This window comes from Hetaerina americana, unplaced genomic scaffold (genome assembly GCF_022747635.1).
Source record: "Hetaerina americana unplaced genomic scaffold, ioHetAmer1.1.p SCAF_5, whole genome shotgun sequence".
In the NCBI taxonomy this organism is placed as follows: domain Eukaryota; kingdom Metazoa; phylum Arthropoda; class Insecta; order Odonata; family Calopterygidae; genus Hetaerina; species Hetaerina americana.
Window position 1 is genome coordinate 40,163,181 of NW_027287095.1, and position 20,228 is coordinate 40,183,408.

Consider the following 20,228-nt stretch of genomic DNA (forward strand, 5'->3'; position numbering starts at 1 on the left):
AGGAACCACAACATATTGACACATAGCTTGCATAACTTCACAAAACGAAGGGGCATAGCCGGCAAAACGCAACCAATACGACGAAATTCGATGAAATGTTTATTTCCCTCGTTTGTAAACAGCATAGGTATACAATTCGCAATTTTACAATAGATTACAGAATAAGAAAAACTTATCAGTGATTGATATAATTTTTAACATTCAAATTCAGCAGTTTCAAATTTAACAGTTACATTAAAATCTGTATCCTTATCGGGAACCAGGACTTGCGACCAGGGCCAAAGCAAAGTGACCTGGATACCTCACCACCACCTCTGGAAGATCCTAAGGGAACCTAAGGGGCACAGAGAATACTAAACTGCTGCATAGATAACGTTGCTTCAATGGAACAAAATCATGTACCCCGAATTTAATCAACTACCCAATGAACTCAGTTTAATACGAGTACTATACCTAAAGGAATAGAAAAACCGGTTGCAGCCGCAGTCTCATCATTTAAAATTGTACTTTCCAAATAATAAACACATTGTACTTATTTTAGGTCCCTACTTGTTTGAAGGTATCTACAGTCTTGATAAAACTCTCAAATTGACATGTGTACTTTTTGGGTGAAAGCAAATACAATAGGATCACAATAATAGCACATTTTAATGGGGTGGGTTTTACATAATGAGAAAAAAGTCAACATGGTTTACAATACCAATAGGAATACATCGGCACATCTTCATTTCTTGGTATCATATTTTATTATTGTTTCCAAACATTTATTTTTCGTCTCTGCTCCTTACTTGCTTTACTTTCCTTCGTGTGGCTTTAATTCATTGGATGATGCATGAAGGACAGCACATAAAGGGGTGCTATGTTCCAAGACAGAACTGTTTTCATTTAGGGATCATATGACCATATGCCCCTGAATATTTAATGCCATTGCTGTAAAATTAAGTGATAGTAGGCTTGTTAATACCAGTTACCCTTTTGCGTCCTATTTATTACATAGCTGTGCTGAGAAAATTGTATGTTGCTCTTTCTTATTCACTAGTTTCGAGCACCTGAAACATCAGGAGTTAACTCAGATGTCACATTGTCATAATCTCAAGTGTTACCTCTCTGTGGAATTAATTCATCTTATAACACAAGGAACATGTTTCATAAATTCCCCAGGGTTTTTATTTGATATAATCAGGTTAACTCCAACAACCTTACAATGTACAATACTGCATCTGATGATTTTGTGAGTGAAACTGATTATATCATATAAAAAGATGAGAATTTACAAAGGCTTTTCTGTGTGTTATAAGAGTTCTCTGAAATCTTAATGACAGTCTAATACTAAGTTGGTGGGCACATACTGCTTTAATGAAAAAAAGAAAGGCTCATCTGAAGAAAAACAATAAAATACATAAAGGAAGTGTTCAAGAGTCAGTAGATAGATATATGGGAGGAAGCTGTTAGATGGAGAGTTTCTTGGATATGTACTCACTCATGCTGGTAAAAGAAATCCAAGCTCTGGGTTGTGAAACCCCAGTTTTTTTGGGGTTTCCTGAATTCTTAAAACCTGTGTTTCTTCAAAAGTGCTAGATTAAAGGCATATGTACGTTTTGTTGGCTTCATTCTAGTATAAGATTTTAAAATGTAATCGACGCCCTGCCATGAAGACGACGATAAAAATCATTTCGCAAGTAGTAGTAGTAGTTTTTAGGGGAGGCGACCGACAGCTAAGGTCATTTGCGCCATAGGGGATGGACAGGAAAGGATGAAGGGTGGAGAGAAACCCGGCGTCGGCGTTAGCCTACTCTTTACGAAAGGCGCCAAGGGGTCCGCAGTTTAACGTCCCATCCGACGGACGGCGTACTCACTCAAAGTGCCCTCCACAAAGCACCAGTAGGGATCGAGATACCTCTGAAAAATATTCAACACCGCCGGGATTTGAACCCGCGCCCTCAGGGTATTTCGCAAGTATAAGAAGCACAGTATTCATATTCGTCTCTTCCTATAACAACTAACCTTTCCTTTTCGGCTATTCTCTCTACTCCGTCACTCCTTGTCATTGTTCAAATATATCTTCCTTTACTCTCTGAGGTTACGAGGAGGGAAAAGCAATTAACGCATGAGCTGACTTTTGTGTTTTAAGTACCTCACCTGCCATTCTTACCCTAGGTAATAATATCCTCCGGTTCCGTGTGGAACTGTCTCATCGTCAGCTCTGTGACTCGGTGAGACCAACAAAAAAGCCTAATGACTCTGAGGAGTTTGAAATTGTGAATGTTGATTTCTTTTGGCGAAGTAGGTTTGACGTAAAACTTCTTTAACGAGCTGGTCTGACTATTTTTTTGAGGGATGGTACGATGAAGGTTTGTACGCGGTAAACGATGCAAACTGGCAAAATCCGCGAAAAGATGAGTAAGAACTGGATACTTGGAAGCCTAGTACAGTAAAAACTTAAATGATTTGAAAACTTCCGAGGGAAGCAAACATTTAAGTCAGTGTTGATAAAATTAAATAACCATGAAAAGGAATTCAATGTTCTTTAATTGTTTTTTAATTTAAAAATTACCATAAACACAGTAATCAACCCTAAGGTCGATTTGGTAGGTGATGGTAGAGTAATAAGCTTGACAGCATGTGAAATTCACACATCAGGGTAGGGGGGCCAGTTCATTTCCCTGTGCCGGTTATGGTTCCCCAGGAAGACCTGGTACCCGAAAAATCACTTTAGCTTGGGTGGAGCTGCAGGTGCTTTGCCCGGGAACTGAACCCGGGACCCTCTGGTCAGCAGCCCAGCGCTCTACCCACTGGACTACCGCGGCCCACCCTACACATGTATTTGATAAAAAATATCACTCAAGGAAATTCAAAAATAAAGATTCACTTCTTAAAATTAATAGTAAATATGGCATTATATTGACTTTCATTCCATTGGGAGTAAATTTAAGATTAGCCGGATAGTGACAGCACATATGGAATTCTCAATGGAGGAGCCTTATAAGGCTATCACTTAACCTCAAAGATGTTATGCTGCCATACATAGTACCACAATCACCCTTTTCAACTTACTCGAATTAAGTTGAAATGTGATACAAGATTTTCAATTACAGTGGGAATTAACATAGTGTTTTATCTAGCCATCGAGTAATTCATAATTTAAAAATGAAATAAAAAATCTACTGATTGTATGAAACCCAGCAAGTGCATTATTTGATAAAAGTTGATCATTGGGTGGTAATTACTGACTGCACCTTAATGGAATACAAAATGGTTGGTAGATCATTGAAATATTATGTGTGCAACATTTTTTTATATTCAGCTCTATGCCATTAGGTATGTGATTAAGAACAAAACATGAATAAAATGCACTATGCCTGGATTCTGGTCACGTAACTTTCAGTCATTCATATAGGACCTTTCCTAGGAGGGAGAAACATGAAAACAACAAGAAAAGTGTATGGCCTCACTAATACTAAGCCTGAACAAAAACCTCAAAAATGACAAATTAAATATATTTATAGAGTCACATAAAGAATTGGCAGGTAGGAATTGCAGCTGGTGCATGGGTTGAGTAAGGAAGAAAGAGCTGCAACTGTTAGAGTGGTGACAGGATAGCTATTCATGGCAGATATACTCACCTCCCTGTTTAGGCACCTAAACTGCTCCATAATTTCCTGATTTAGAGGATTGACTTGCGAATTTTGAGAAATAGTTTTTTTTAGGCATGAACTATGCTTGATTCAGTGCAACTAAAATAAATTGAATTCATGCAAAAAATAAGGGGAAAGATCAACCATGACCTGAAGGAAAACACTTTTATATTACCCCGTAGAAAAAGTGAAATTGAAGATAAAAAACAACCCTAGCCATAAATGAAACAGTTTCTGGCGTCACTTGGAGGAAATTCTTCACATTGAAATTAAATTTAAAATACTTCGCCTTTCCACATAAACCACTTTTATTACTACCTAGGTTTCGTTATGGTATAACATCATCAGGTCTGATGTTGTTAGATGTTGTCTGATGATGTTATACCATAACGAAACCTAGGTAGTAATAAAAGTGGTTTATGTGGAAAGGCGAAGTATTTTAAATTTAATTTCAACCCTAGCCATTTAAAAATAATATTTGCTATGCTAACAAAAGAAACTTATCACACAATGCAGCATTAACTTGTGAAACTAAGTTATGGTCCTAATATTCTATGTGCTCAATGGAATAGTAATATACTCATGAAAAATAAATATATATTCATCTTATAATCCTTGGTCTTTTAGCCCCCGCATAAATGAAATACTCTAGGACCCTTCCATATTGCTAGACTCCAGGGCCAACAGACATGCACTTTTACAATACTGCCTGATAAAAGACCACATTATTTCTACTACATGAGTCTGGATAATGGCATCTCCTTTGATTTCCACAAATTAGAGAACATGCATGCAAGAGTTCAATCTCTAAATAAAATATTGTCTCTAACACAGTTTTCCTTTGGTCTAATACTTTGTGTATATAACATTAATATATTTTATAATTGATAGTAATTTAGATATGAAATAATATGCATAATGACCATTGCTTTCAATTCATTCATTATAAATACTGCCCTCAGCAGTGTATTAATTCATTATTACCATTAAATCCTGTGTAGTAGTTAAAAAAAAACAGAAAAACTATTAAGAATCCCAGACAACTCCTTATCTTACAAGTTTTCTCCGTCTGCAATTAACCTGAACAACATACTTTTGATACAAAGCACAAATTAAAGTTTAAGAAAACTGAAATGTACACCCAAAAAGTATAACATGGTCATGACCAAATCAATTTCTTGTAGGCATTTTTAGGCTTGGAGAGAAGACATGGAAAGAGAGAGACAGTGAGTCAATATCCTCAGGTCTTTTAAATCCCACTACTTTTGTGCTGCTACATAACAATGTTTTAAACTATATGGGTTTTCAATCCAATAATGTACACTTATAACATATTACATCAATGGAAGGATTTCACTATCTTCATAATTGAATGATCAATCAATCAATTTATTGCTATCCAAGGATTTGTGGTACAAATATATGACACATCAAAGAAAATATATGGCTGCAAATTGTAGCAGCAGATATTCATCGACAGAGCAGAACATATTTGATACGATGGTCATTCAATAATTCCTTAGAAAATCTAAGAGATGGCACTTATGGTATCAGAAAATGTTTGTTTTAAGTAAACCTCATCTCTTACTAGAATGCAGTTGAAAGCAGCTATATTCATCACATAGTTTAATTTTCATCGGTCAATTGAAGCATCAAACTGTTGTTTACTTAGGGAAATGGAAAAAATGAGTTTCATGTAGAGATTAAATGCTTTTATTAGAAGGCTTAACACTGAGAGAGATCAAAGCTGAGTCGGATGAAGCTCAAAGCCCACCTGCTTCTGTGTTTGCAACTGTTTACGATTGAGTAAATGAGTTTGAACATGGCCGAGTATCCACAAATGATGAACATCATTTGCGACCTAATGCGGAAATGACTTTATCTGAAATTATTTTAAAAATTCAATATTATTTCAAAGTGATTGACAAATCAAAGTTTGCAAAATAATTGAGGCCACATGCATATCACAAGGTACAGTGTTTCCCATTTTGCATGAAAAAAATCTTGGCAAGATGGGTGTCACATTTGCTTTCAGTGGAGAAGAAACACAATTATGTGGTCGATTCGGAGGCTGATTTGGTAATTTTTGGTCAAAATCCTGATAAGTTCCTGCTTTGATACATAATTGGAGATGAAACATGGATAAACTACTACACTCCAGAGACAAAAGAACTGTTGAAACATTGGGTTTTAGAAGGATACAAAGAAGGTGAAAATGGTAAACTTGACCAACAAGGTGATGGCTATGGTTTTCTGAAATGTAATTCAAATCATCTACATTGATTACTGGCAAAAAGGAGAAACGATAAATGGAGAATATTGTTATTGCACCAGTTGAGCAAAGAAATCAAGGTAAATCATTTGGTAAGGAAAAAATTGTCTTCCTTCAAAACAATGCACAGGTGCACACCTGCACTGTTTTGATGATGGAAATAAAGTTTGAATTTTTACAACATCCATCGTAGTCACAATATTTGGCCCCCAGTCTTTTTTTTATTTCCTCACTTGAAAAAATGGCTTGGCAGAAAATGATTCACATCAAACAAGGAGTTCATCACCAACACAGATCCCTTCTTTTTTGATGACCTCCCAAAATCCTACTTTTTGAACAGCTTTGAAAAATAAAGAAAAAACCACCCAAAATAATTTGTTTTTCCATTTTTTCCCAAGGACTTATTGAATGACCCATGTACAATCTCCCAACTACCATTTCCTTGCCAATGTGCTATTGAAAGGCTGTCTCTCATGTTTCAGCGTGGATAAGAGATTTATGGTAACTATGTTCTTGTTACTGTCCATTTCTCAGAGGCACATAAAGTATTTCATGATTCCTATTGCATATCAATCACAAATATTACTTTCAACAATGACAGTATAAATTGTAAAATGTAGTAATAAATTGATAAAATTAAAGAAAAAGATAGCGAGCATTAATGCATGATGTATTCCTGGGTACTGCTCTCCACATAACATACTATATGAAAGTGAAACTTGAGTCATGAAACAATGCAAACTGGCCGTACTTTTAACTGAGAAATGTGAAAAAAGTGTGTTTCATTGGTTTGGTCATTCTGAGGGAACGGATGAGATTTGAATCATTAAACAAACATACAAAGAATAGTTGATGCATAACTTGAGAGGAATGGGATAGACCAATAAAGTTATATTGTAAATGTATCAGACTCTCAAGGAAAAAATGTCCCGCAAACTGAAGAACATATGTGCAAGTGATATGCAAGGACATAGCATTACACAGGAAATTAGCAAAAGGGAGAATACCCCATGAAATAATTCCAAATCAGGTTTTCTGATCAATTTAATACACTATGCATAGTAAACAATGTTATGTAAAGTTATAACCGATCCATAGCTCACATTCGATAAACTTTATAAACCATTCGAACCTAATGCATTTCCACATTCTTGTGTTATCAACATTAAGTTTTGCCTTATATATGCCTTTGCCTTATATAAGAATGATGTACGAAACTCATGCAAAATGTAATGCTAAAGCAAAAAAAAAGCAATGAATCATTCTAATTTTAAAGTCTTGCACACAGTTTTATGTACCTATCATAATAGTTACTAATGTCTATTACAGTGAAATATAAAATATTGGAGAAATTCCTTACTCAGCACCTACAAACATGTTCTTAATGACTGCAAAATGAATCATACTACTTACCCATCCCCATGAAAGAGAGAGAACAAGATACATATCAGGTCAAGGGAAAATTGAACCTCTTGATTATCTCATATATTTGTGCCTATGGAGAAGCACTACTGTTCTATTGAACTTTTTTGTTATTTGGGGGTTAGAAAAAGATATAATTATAAAGAGAATGAGTAAAATATTTTAATTTCTAGATTTTTCAATGTTTACACAAGAATACACGCACAAAAGATTGGTCCAATAATGTACACTTATCACATGTTACGTCTAGTGAAGTCTTAAATAAAAAATGTAAGAACAGACATCTCAGTTTAAAATCTCACCGAATTTGAAGTATTTCACCTCTTCACAACTGAATGATACATGCAGCTAATTCCTCAAAAACATCAAATTCTAGGATCATCACACCTGAAAGCTGGATGGCTGAACTTCATTTAACAAAGATAAATGGAAATTAAAAGGGGAAAATCTATTTTTTAATAAGCATTGGGATTCCAGACCCAACATCTTATATACTTATTAATCCACCATTAATGGATTACTCTACTCACTATACAAACTTAAAAAAATTAAATGTCACAGAAACATCAATCGGGTTTTTGTAGATTAGAAGTTGGACATAATATTAATTCTACAAGTTGCTAGCAAAATCTTACTCCGAACACAAACCATCACATTATTAAGACACAATAGGCATTTTTAGTTCCAATATCAAGGCATTACATCAATTTGAAATCCTTAAACATTCAAAAGTTTTGTTGATGGGCTAAACACATTATCACTTTTACAATGTTAATCAATGTATTACCATGAGGAAAACTGGACAAGCATTACTGGCCACAACCAACTCACATTATGCTTCATGCGGGTGAATGCTGAGGTTTGGGGCATTTGTATTTAGTAAGTAGCTAACAATTGAGGCAGCACATTAAAGCTTGAAGAATTTAAACATCAAAGGAATGTTATAAAAACAAACAACTTAAGTGCTTTGTAAATAAGTAGTTTCAACATAAATATGACTAGAAACACCATATGTTGCAGAATTAAATATTTTGCAGGACTAAAAAATGGACTAGAAATTGAAAATAAAACTAAATACGCATAACTCCTTTATTGGCTAGATTCAATTGTCACGACCTATTTCATACGACAAGGTACTCTTCAAATGTTTTGCTAGCATTTAAAATGCTGGTTCAATTAGAATGTGTTACACAATTAAGGAAAATGTGTACCAAAATTATATAAAAAATTGCAGAATGCCAAACATGAGTGTGCAATTACTCTGGCAACTTCCGGCAAAAGTGTAAAAACCATATAGCATGAGGGATACATAAAAATAGCACTATGCCATATGTGAGCAAAAATGCATCTACAAAGCAGTCTTATTACAACAGCAGAAGTTATTCTATCTTGCAAATTCTGCTACAAGATTCAAGAACATTTTCAATAGAAAAATTGTTCTCACACACAATATGTACTAATTCTATTGGGATTATTAGAATTTTATTTTATATGGATGTGTTTCTAAAAATATAATAGCCAAAAAATATACCCATTAGCTGTTCATGGTGCTTGAATATTGAATATATATCATATTCATTAAAATATTTCCAAAATAAATACAAAATTAAACTGAAACATAAAATACTTCACGCAACTCCTGTAAGTGAACAAACGCACTAATTCCATCGATAAATATGACTCACTCACAATGGGTTTGACAAAGTACCATCACAATGATAAAAACTGGACTGAAAATATTTCACTATACAAATATAATAAAAAAAAACAAATTCTTTATCTATTCATGGTAAGCTACAGGGCTCTTTGAAAAATAACTTGCCATTTTTGGACACACTTACTGCAAGCAAAATTTCCTGGGGAAATTGCAAGCAGAAGGTAATTACAAAGAAGAATCTTTCTTAACTTAAAAACAAGGAATAACACACAAGTTCATGGTCATAACAATTATCCACAGTGAAACTAAAGAATCTTTATCCCGATACTTTAAATATTCAACTGACATATTACATTGACTGCTGACTATGGAATGAGCAGTTACATAATCAATACATTATTTAGTTTTTTATTCTCTTCAGAAGAAAAATAATGGGTTGCTGAAATATGTCGAATCTTTGTGGACTAGATCTGGAATGTGGCCGCGTTTTTACTTTATATACTGCTCTCACCCTTGATTTCAAAACTAAAGTAGTACAATCGTACAAATAAATACTAACATACAAAGAAGTTTCAGGCATATACACCATAAAAATTCTAAGGCAACCTCTTGAAAAGTCTTTATCTTTTTGATGAAATATAAATAAATTTGTCAAAATATACCACATTACTCTGAATATAGTCCCTCCCTGAATATCGCCCCCACCCATTTCTCCAGCCTAATTTTTTTGAACCTGCTAATTTTTCTTAGGTGTGAAAATAGTTCCCTCCCACACTTTTCTACTAAGATTTTCACCAAAGAGGGGAGGATCATATCAGACCAATAGGGTAATACTATGAAAACCTTCAAAGGCTACTATATCTTTGGTTGCATCTGCTACAGATGCATAAAATTGAGCACAGCACATCTCAATAATTACTGGAATAGCCATATCAATGCTGATTATAAAAATGTAGCAAAAATTGATTGATGACTAGTACAATGGCACATGAATCACATTACTTTAATCCATAACCTAATATCAGTGTATATTTACTTATATTTGGTCTATTCACTCATTTTTATTACACCTAGAGTCACAAAACACGGGACATTTTCACAGGCTTTATACAATGATAAAATTGACCAAGCAGGGAAAATATAGTTGTGTAATTTTATGCAATGTGCCAAAATATTCAATCCCTAAAAATATTTAAAAAATATTTATATCAGCTCCATTCTATGCAATGCTTTTTACCGACACTTAAGAATAAAGCAATACTGCCTAAAATAAGCAACACTACAGTACAAGTGACTAGACTAGACTAGGATTATGAAATAATAGATAAATAAATAATATCAAGCAAAGAGTAAAATATACATCAAATACTCTAGATTATAAAACACACATATGTTATAAAATTATAAAAGTTTTTGAAAATACCATTTTTATCAAGTGTATCATAAATAGTTAGCATAGTAGAAAATTTTGTTTTATAAAATGTTCAAGTTATTTTGGCAACACCTAATCCTCTGTTTGGGTAAAAATTATATAAAAATCATAAATATTAGGTACTCCATGTAAAAATTGAGGATTCAGGAAATTTTCTTTTCCATTGGTTTCACTAGACAGACTAGAAATCTCATAAAATGATATAAAATTATAAATATAAGGATTCTTTCCTCCCTTAGCATATGGAACCTCTTAAATATTACTTTTTCTTTTGTAAAAGATGCCCCCAAAGTGTTGGAATGATGTAAACTGGACTTATTCGAAGGCCTAGGCAAATTGAGGCCTAAATGAACCTTCTAGCAATCGTTACACTTGCTGCTCACTGGTGTTGTCCCTCATCCCCTTCTCACATGCGTCAACCTCAGGTGGCGTAACCCTGTCAGACATGAAGAAAAGATGGTGGAAAATATAAGAAAATGTCACAACAATTTTAGGTCACCAAGCCCTAAGTATCCATGCAACCAACAAACAGAAATTTATTTGAGAAGAGCAACTTGGCATAAATACTAATTCCACAATTATGCGTTTAGCATGAACCACATTTCCCTCTTTTGGACCTGATTGACAGTGCTTCTGTGGCTCTTGGGGAATTGGAACAATCCTCAGATAAATAAAAAATTATTCAGATATGGGATACCTTTGCAGCCAACTTGTTGGGAAAGAGACCACATGCGGACTACCTCTTATCTGGCTCCTACACTTTGATCAGCCCAGCATGTTGCCACAAGGTTAATAAGGGCTAAAAACTCTGACCAATATGACTTTGGTGGTCACAGATGCATGCAAGTCCTACTACCATGAAAATATTGTAATCAATGGGAGGAACATTATAAAAAATAAGACCAAGTAACTATAAATGACCTGCAAGGCTGCCATTACAATGAGCAAAGAAGTGCAATTATTTAAGCATTATTGCTGATGAAATTTTAATATTTCAGAAGCATTTCGTTAATATTTGTAATTGATTCAACAGACAACCCCATCAATTTTATCATCAACAGAAAAGTCCAATCTTCAATGCAGCTACAATGAAGGTCCTGACATTCTCTCTTGTTGGGAGTATACTTAGGTAGAGTATGATGATGGTGGGCTTAAGTGGACAACTAATATAAACATTTAAAGAGAAACAAAACATTAACATTTTTTGAAAATGTTAAGAGGGGATATGAACCTTATGATTACACATGAAATAGAGTTATATCTGAAGTTAGGAATACTACCATGGACAAATAATATTCTTACATAAGTAATCTTAACAGTTAATTAAGTGTCATATGTAAAAAGTAACATAAATAGAAAAGTGTTAACAGTAATAGATAACTTAAAATATAAAATAGAATGTATTCACTACCCAAATCAAAAAAGAAAATCAAACATGCCCCTGCCATGCCCCTATTTTTCAATGACCCATTTATTTTAAGAATCTTAATTTCACATGTGAAATATTCTTATGGCTAACATATTAATGCACACATCCTAAATAAGGAGAAGCTGAACGAAAATATCACAATTCGAGGAGTGAAACTAGAGCAAGTGGAATCCTTCATCTACTTGGACAGCAGTATAACTTGGGATGGAAGAAGCTCAACTGACATCAAGCGGAGAATAGCCCAAGCAAAGAAGGCGTTCATTGAGAAGAGGCAAATACCATGTTCGAAGAACGTAAGATTGCAAACAACAAAGCAGTTCGTCAAAATGCTCGTGTGGAGCATGACACTCTACAGATAGGAGACATGGAATGTTGGAAAAGTGGACCAACGAGGAATAGAAGCATTTGAAACATGGTGCTGGAGGAGATTGCTGAAGATTAAATGGACAGACAAAGTGAGGAACGAATAAGTATAGAGAAGAGCAGAAGAGGAAAGGACCACATGGAGAGCTCTACGGCAAAGAAGAACTAAATGAATTGGACATAAATTGAAGCACAATGGATTAGTTAGAAACATAATAAAAGGAAATATTGAAGGGAAGATCCCCTGAGCCAAGAGACAAGTACATTAGGCAAATTAAGAAGGATGCTAAACAGGGAACCTATCAGAGGGTTAGGGAATCAACACTAAATAGGGAAGAATGGAGGGCTGCAGTAAGCCAATCTTAGGATTGAAATACAGAGATTGATGCTAAATAGCATTCCATGGACAGTATGTCTTTGGGTATTTATCAGTTCATATTTATTAAGGTAATTACTTAGCCATCTATATACTTGAACAATAAAATGCATACATCTGCTAAACGGCTAGTACTTCGGCAAACATTCTTTTGACTCCTCCTGAGCTAAGGACTGCTGAAAATGATGGCAGCATCTGGCCACAATTGTGATTTTATTCCAATAATTTTACACGCACATGACAAGGGCTTTAAGCTGGACTTTTGAAAAACATTTGAAATTATACAACAATCTTTTCTCATGAATGTGCTCATTTTAATGTTATGACTGAGTTCAAATACTCATCAAGAGTATCAAATGTGGAATGTCAAGTAATCCCTTTCCATCCCTAAACTTTTCCCATGTCATTATAAGCTCTGCAACCTGATCCTAATTTTCTATGGTACATTCCCTGAGACAGCCACTGGCTATCACTCTTAATCCTACTCTTCCTTGCCAAACCATCACCCACCCCTTTCCTTCCAAAACAATACAAAAAGGACTGTTATCAGGCAACAAAAGTAATTGTACCATGACATTGATACTGTTAAATTGAAATTAATAAAAAAATAAAAATGGTGGGAAAAATTAGTGCCTAATTACCTACAATGGCTATTATGATATTCCACAAAGTTGAGCCTGCAGGTAGGGAAAGGACAAATGAAATGGGTGAGTGTTAGGATGAGATCGCCAGATATGAGGCTTACCAATATAAAGCACCTAACCGTGAAAACAATGCTTTCCAATACCAAGGCTGATGACTTACTACAAAAGATGAATATAAATTGTAAGTCACACTGTAATTTGAGAAAAGGCTTTGCCAACCAAATATTACAGTTCAAACAAATATTTTAGACCTATTTTCAAGAATGTATGTATAAACCTTTAGAAAAACAATCATCTATTTCATTTCATAGTGACAAATTGGCATATGATTATTATCAAGTTTCCTTACCTACCAAGTGCTATATTCACTTTCAGTATACATTTTGATACTTCTTCCAATGCCAATTTTCCTAAAGAAAACATAGCAAAAAGTAGCTGGGTATTCATGGCACTTTGAATTTCACAAACCTTATTAATTGAACACCAGTCATGCAAATCACTGCACTTTGCTAAAGAATAATGTTTTCACAGTGTCATGGCAAGGCAATATAAATGATAAGTGATTTTTGGCTAATAACTTCATGAAAATTTGCTGTCATTTAACCTTACACTCAACTTTAACATTCAGAATTGATTTTTTTTAGATTACCAAATGAAAATTTAAATTCTTATGCAGAAAATTTGCCATTCTTTGCAGCATACTTTTATCATCCTTCTTAAGCATACATTTCTTAATAACAGAAGACTATTGTCTATTGATTTTTTTAACTAAATGACAATTGGCTCAGATATGTGTTGATGATTACCATCATTTGAAAGGGTTTATACTATGAATACCTTAGAAAATGAAAAGACTACACATTTTACAAATAATATCAACAACTTCACAAAATAAGTCTTCAGAGAGGCTAAGCCATATGTGCACGCACAATATATTTTACAAATTAGGTTTTTTATTACCCTCTTTTATCACAATACTTACTGCACAGCTGTGGAAGATGTGGATGCCCACGAAATCCTACGCAATGAAAGGCGAGCTACCAAAAGACGGTGCTGATGACGCAAGTTGCGCAGGTGCAGGCGATACATCTCCTCGGCACGAACACGCTCTCCAGCTGCCAGCTCCCTCTGAGCCTAATCATAGAAAAGTGGTGTTGTAAATGCGTATTATGAATTTACTGAGGCATTTAGTTGCTATTGCATTTCCTAATAAAGGAGAATAGCAGTTCTTATAACAATACTGAATATCCAAATGTTTAACGTCATGAAGACCAGGAAGACAAAGGGGAGAAGGCTGGAATGGTTATAATAATGGCCCTTAATTGCACATAGTACAAGAAGAACGTAAATAACTCAATAAAATTTCAAGACAACAGTAAAAAATTATAATTTGAGAACGATAACTCCCTCCCCCAAGCATAGCAATAATTTCATCATAACTGTATATTAATGCATACCAATAAAGCTTTTCAATCAAATTCTCATAAAGGGGAAACTAAAAGTAACTCAACTATTTTTAGATTCCCAATGGTCAATTTATCCATTCTAAAAGTAGAAATAATACCAGGGTTACAATAAAGAATCTAAAAATCTCCAATATGGCATTATTTCAGTTTGCCCTATAAATAATTGCCAAAAGCAAACTTTTAATGCAATAAAAAATAAGGCTTTGGACTGAAGAGAAGGTTCTTTACCATACGACAGAGTTCATAAAAATCAAAGGGCTCATTTTAAAAAGTTATGACATAAGCATATAATTGCACTGACAATGATTATGAAAAATATGTAATGAAATCTACATCATATAAACATGTATTTTGTTTAAAAAATTAACAGAGATAGGCAGGCTACATTTAAAAAATGTGCAACTTAAAGAAATCAATTTTCGGTTGAATGCATTTACCAATTGAAGTCACAATGAATTGCCAAGTTGCAAGCCACTTATTGTAGTTATGTTAGTAAAACATTGAAGACATGAATTATAAGAAAACAATAAACAACCTAATGAACATACCTGTGCCCGCAACAGATCAGCATCAGCTGCTGCCACACGGGATTCAAGTTCACGGACCCGAAGCCTGTGTTCAACTCGTCTTTGCTCTCGCTCCTCTTCCAGCATAACCAAGCGAGTTTCCAATTCCCTTGGGTCTCCCTCTCCTTCTGTGTGAGATAGCCTACCCTCCCACCTTACGCTTTCCCCGCTACCCATTTCACCAGTTGAGTAAGGGGACAATGGTTCAGGAGACATATGTGACACTAATAAAAAAGAAATTCATTGCATAATTATAAAAAAATTCCACAAATCATGATAAAGAAGGATAGCAATCGATATTTGCCGTAGTTTACCTAAAATTTTCTTTTACAGATTTTTATGCCCTTCGTTCTTCAATATTTACATCGGGTGCCGTCAGTTTTATGCTGCATTTATTAGTCTTTAAATTAGAACTAATAAATGGATAACTTTATGTTTGACTCAACTAAATCATTCGCCGTATTGCAATTAGCTATTGTCAGTCATCTTTAAATATAATTACACAGACAACATTAGCAATTTCACTTTAAATTAATTAGTTGGTATCTACCTGTGGTCTGGCAATACTGCTCGGGCATACCGCGGGAATCCATATCATCATCTCCTTGATCTTGGTCTTGACAATTATTAGCTTCTTCTTTTGGTGCTGACTCTGCATCTAAATTCAAACAACAAATACAATAGCAATCATTCAACACAAAATCGATGGTGTACATCAATCAGTCAATTACAAATCGATCCCTATTCAGAATGATGGTTTTTTAGCATAAACTCAGGAGTAAAGCCCACGCATTGATTCTCACCCATTGCAGAATTTGTAGCCATTGAGGACAATATATGAGCAAGCGGTGATGGTGTTGAAGCTGAAGACGATGGAGTAGCTGGCTGAGATCCAGAGGGATTGGCTGGCCATGTTTCCAAATGCCGAGCTGGTAGCATCTGTTTATTTTCCGAGTCGTTATCCCATAGTGTTGGCACTCTAATGGTTGGCATCATATCATCCAAATGTTGCGACAGCGTATGGGAAAGTGCTGTGTGCTGCACGCCTATAGCACCCAATTTTCTTCGCAGAGCTCCTGTTTTATCCTGTTTAGCCCGGGTTTTAATATTATCCCAACACTTTTTAAGTTGTGCAACTGTTCTGTTTGTGACACATTTGTACATATTGAAATCGTGGCAAATTCTATCCCAAATCTTCCTTTTTCCATCTTGAGATACTGCGTCAGTCTTCTTACTTTCTAATATGTGCCTATATTTATCAATGAGAGCCAAGAGAACCTTTTTTTCGTCGAGAGTAAACAGAATCCTTTGCACCTTTTTGGACATTTTGTTGTTTACTCCTTAAAACATTTGATACTCAAAAAGCTACGAGCTTTACCAGCGCTATCTCGTGTGTATTATAGGAAATACTCCTTAAGCAACACAACAAGTTTTCAATGTAGCATCACCTGGACAATTACTGATTTCGAAACTTGTATGTGTATCTTTGTGTTGTATATACGAATATTTTTAAAATATTTATAAAATTTGAAATTCTAATGATACGTCTCAGGATAAAATGTTCACATAATTTTAATGATTGATAAAAGATGTTATATTTTCAGTTGGTTTCACTGTGGTAAAAATTGTGATATTTTAAATGTGAAGAATGGTTAGAATTTTCAAAATCATGGTGGTAAATTAATTTTAAATCTTTTAATGTGCAAATGGGACGAGGTAGACCTGTAGGTAGAGCATTGGGTTACTAACCAGAGGCTCCGGGTTCGATTCTCAGGGATGCCTTGGGCACCCTCGGCATCTCCCTAAGTCGTGATTTTTCGGGTATCAGATCTTCCTGGGAAACCACAGATGGATCTGGGAAAGAAATTGGCCGAATACATAGCTGTGTGAATTTCACACGCCGTTGGACTTGGTATTCGTTGAAATCCACCTTCACCCCTCTACCCAAAGTTTGGGTTGATAATCGGAATTTCTTTGAACCCACTGTGTGTTTTCTATCCGTGTTTCAAGAGAAGGCCAAATAATGGGAAGTAAATTAATGCCCCCAAGGACACACCGCACCTGTTTTTCTTCATTGATTGTAAGCTCAATTTTTAAAATGACATCGGCTGGTATTATTTCGACTTCATATTTTGAATAAAATGTAATTGCTGTTTCTTTCCTTTTAATCCTTAGCATTATATATGTATTCGTTTGTCTGCTTGAATAATTCATTTTATCAGTGGTGAAACAACTTAAGAGTTTAGATCGAAATGTTTAACCAAACATCGACCCTGTGGACCGTTTTGCCCCATTTTAGCATGCGGAGTAAATAACTGTACACCGAATCTCCTTTCCATCTCTCATTGTCGTATGTTTCTGCTTTTATGATAAATTTGACCCCGACGTCAAATTTAATCATAAAAGTATTATAATCATAGGTATTCTTTTCTTAAACAAGCCAACGAAGACATGATTGCTCAAAATTAAATCCCTTGATCAGGCTAAGAATGTGCCAATATCCATCCAGACTTCTACTCATGATGATTACTTCCTGCAGCAGTGGTGGGAATTTTAGTTTTCTTCTGTGGAATGGTGAATATGGGCTGGAATTGGCCCGCTCAAGAAATTTGTTCTGTTAACTTCCGAATTTGCCCTCTTTGGGGTGAAGAGATTGATTGGCTGCCACACTTGGGACCTTGTTTTAATTCGGATGTCAACGGCTATGCTCTTATTGCATAAGTTACATATACCCATCCTGGCATTATTTTCTATGCTGTGTATGTCTCATTTTTGGGTGTTTCTTTGTAGTCATATGAGACTATCTGCCTCTACGTTAGAGCCTATAAATTAATACTGATCTCTACATTATGTGTGCATGATGGTTCTGCAGGGTGACTTCTACTAAATATGCACAACAGTTACCAATATTATTTAATGGAATGAATGACTTATCACAAATGAACTCCAAACAAATTGACTAATAGAAGAGTACTAGGGCAAGATAAGTATATTAAAAAATGATGGCTATCGAAGAATTCAAAAATACAGAACATTTATTACATATAACATGTATAAATACCTTGAATAGCAAATACATAAATATGCATATGAACAATAAATAAGACATTGATTGAAAAAACATAAAAATAACTTATGTTCACAAACCAGCAAAATATACAGAAAATTATGCGTGGTAACATTCAAAGAATGAGTAATACAACAAATTACCCCATTAGCAATAAGTACATAATATCAAATACACTTAAATTATTAGCTATTTCATAAGGTCTTTCAATATCTCAAATCTCAGTGACAAGACTAATTGCAAAGTTTAATCTTATGCACTAATGTACCTCAAAATCAATGAACCAATACCTTTGTTTCTTAAGCATTAACTAATTGGGGCTTAGGTAGCTAATGTAGTTGAATTCCGAAATGAACTATCAAATAATAGCAATGGATAAGAACCCCACTCCTGTATTTAGTACCAATCACATTCAACAATTTATATCAGATGAACTGATGTTAAATTAATTGAATTACATATTTAAGTTTAAATGCTATTAATTTTATAATTATGTAACCTTGAACAATGCCCTGGTTGAAGTCAGTCTGAAAGGTGACCGGGGTGAAAATTAAATAATAATGAAATTGGTTATGTGAGGTAGGGGGAAGGAAAAGGATGGTCATATTGGATAGAATGAACGGAGAATCTTGTTGGGCATGAGTGAAAACTGTTTGTTAATCACAGAGAATAGTTTCTAAGAGATACTAAATAGTATATCTTAAACTGGTTAGTCTAAATAAGGTAAGAGGGGAAAGTGAAGAAAACCAACAAATATCATTCCTTAAACTTTAATATTTTAGCATAGTGTTTTTTTTCCAATTTTTATCATAGAGTAATAAGAATGAATTAGGTTAATTATCATAATTTACGAAATTTGCATGAATATCTTATATGCATTTCAAAAAAATATTGCTCATTTATGTACTCTCAATCAATTATATAGTCTTAATGACATTCAGCACTTCCAAAAATTATGTGCTTACTGATTTGAAGCATTGCTCATTTATTTTCCGTTTTTCAATACATTTGAAAAAGGTTTACTTGCCCATACAAAAACATGTAACGATAAATTATAAAATAAATGTCTAAAAATATGAAACAAAGTTAGTTTACACAGGTGATTGGTATAAGAGTGTGGATGGTGTTGGCTGGGTGTGATTTGTGCAATAATTCATCTTAATAATTAATGAAAATATTCTGGCATTCTTTAATAATGAAATTGAACTAATGTAGACATGCACACCATATTCCTGGTTTCTTATGGGATGATTTGAAAGCCAATGTTCTGTTCTGAAATTTTGGGCTGCAGAAGGCAAGGGTGATAAAGAAGAGAACTTGCTGATATACAACAATGTGACTGGGGTTGGCACAGGTGACGACGCCAGTGGACTGGGAGGAATTGCCCTTAAATACTTATTAGTCGAGTCCTGCCATAACATCAGATTAGTCAATTAAAAATACAAGCAATATTTATTTCAGGAGAATGGTGATAAATGGAATTGCAGGTATTGAGTGTGGTAGACAAGAGTGAAGATTGAGGGGGCAAAGTTGTCAAGAATCATGGTGTCAGCATAGACCTATCCCAAATAAAAGAAATACCTGGTTGGGGATGATAATGTATTTGAAAAGAGGGGAGAGGTAGGATAGTCATGACTATGAAATTGAGAAAGACCTACCCAATGAATTTGAACAAAGTGGATGTTATGAACGAGACAGTATTCTACTTCTTGAAAATTCAGAAGAGCCGCATACCTGCCCTGCGACTGAAGAGTAGTAGTGTCAACGCCCCATAACAAATTTGTGAATTTTAGTTGGGGCTACTTATTGAACGTACCTGATAAACTATCACATTCAAAAATGCTACCCTTGTAAGACCATGACATTTCTACATTTTGAATCACTCGTCAGCAATTAGTC

General features: G+C 34.6%; 1 protein-coding gene across 1 annotated transcript; it reads right to left on the reverse strand.

Annotated features, from left to right (window-relative positions):
- Window positions 1-7,473: 7,473 nt before the first annotated feature.
- Window positions 7,474-16,535, reverse strand: LOC139693768 (uncharacterized). The gene is made up of 5 exons (XM_071592040.1): window positions 16,066-16,535; window positions 15,813-15,920; window positions 15,245-15,486; window positions 14,213-14,364; window positions 7,474-10,854 (listed from the first exon to the last, which is right to left on the reverse strand). Exons 1-5 carry the CDS (start codon window positions 16,424-16,426, stop codon window positions 10,785-10,787), a joined length of 933 nt encoding a protein of 310 aa, XP_071448141.1. The 5' UTR covers window positions 16,427-16,535; the 3' UTR covers window positions 7,474-10,784.
- Between the last annotated feature and the right edge of the window lie 3,693 nt (window positions 16,536-20,228).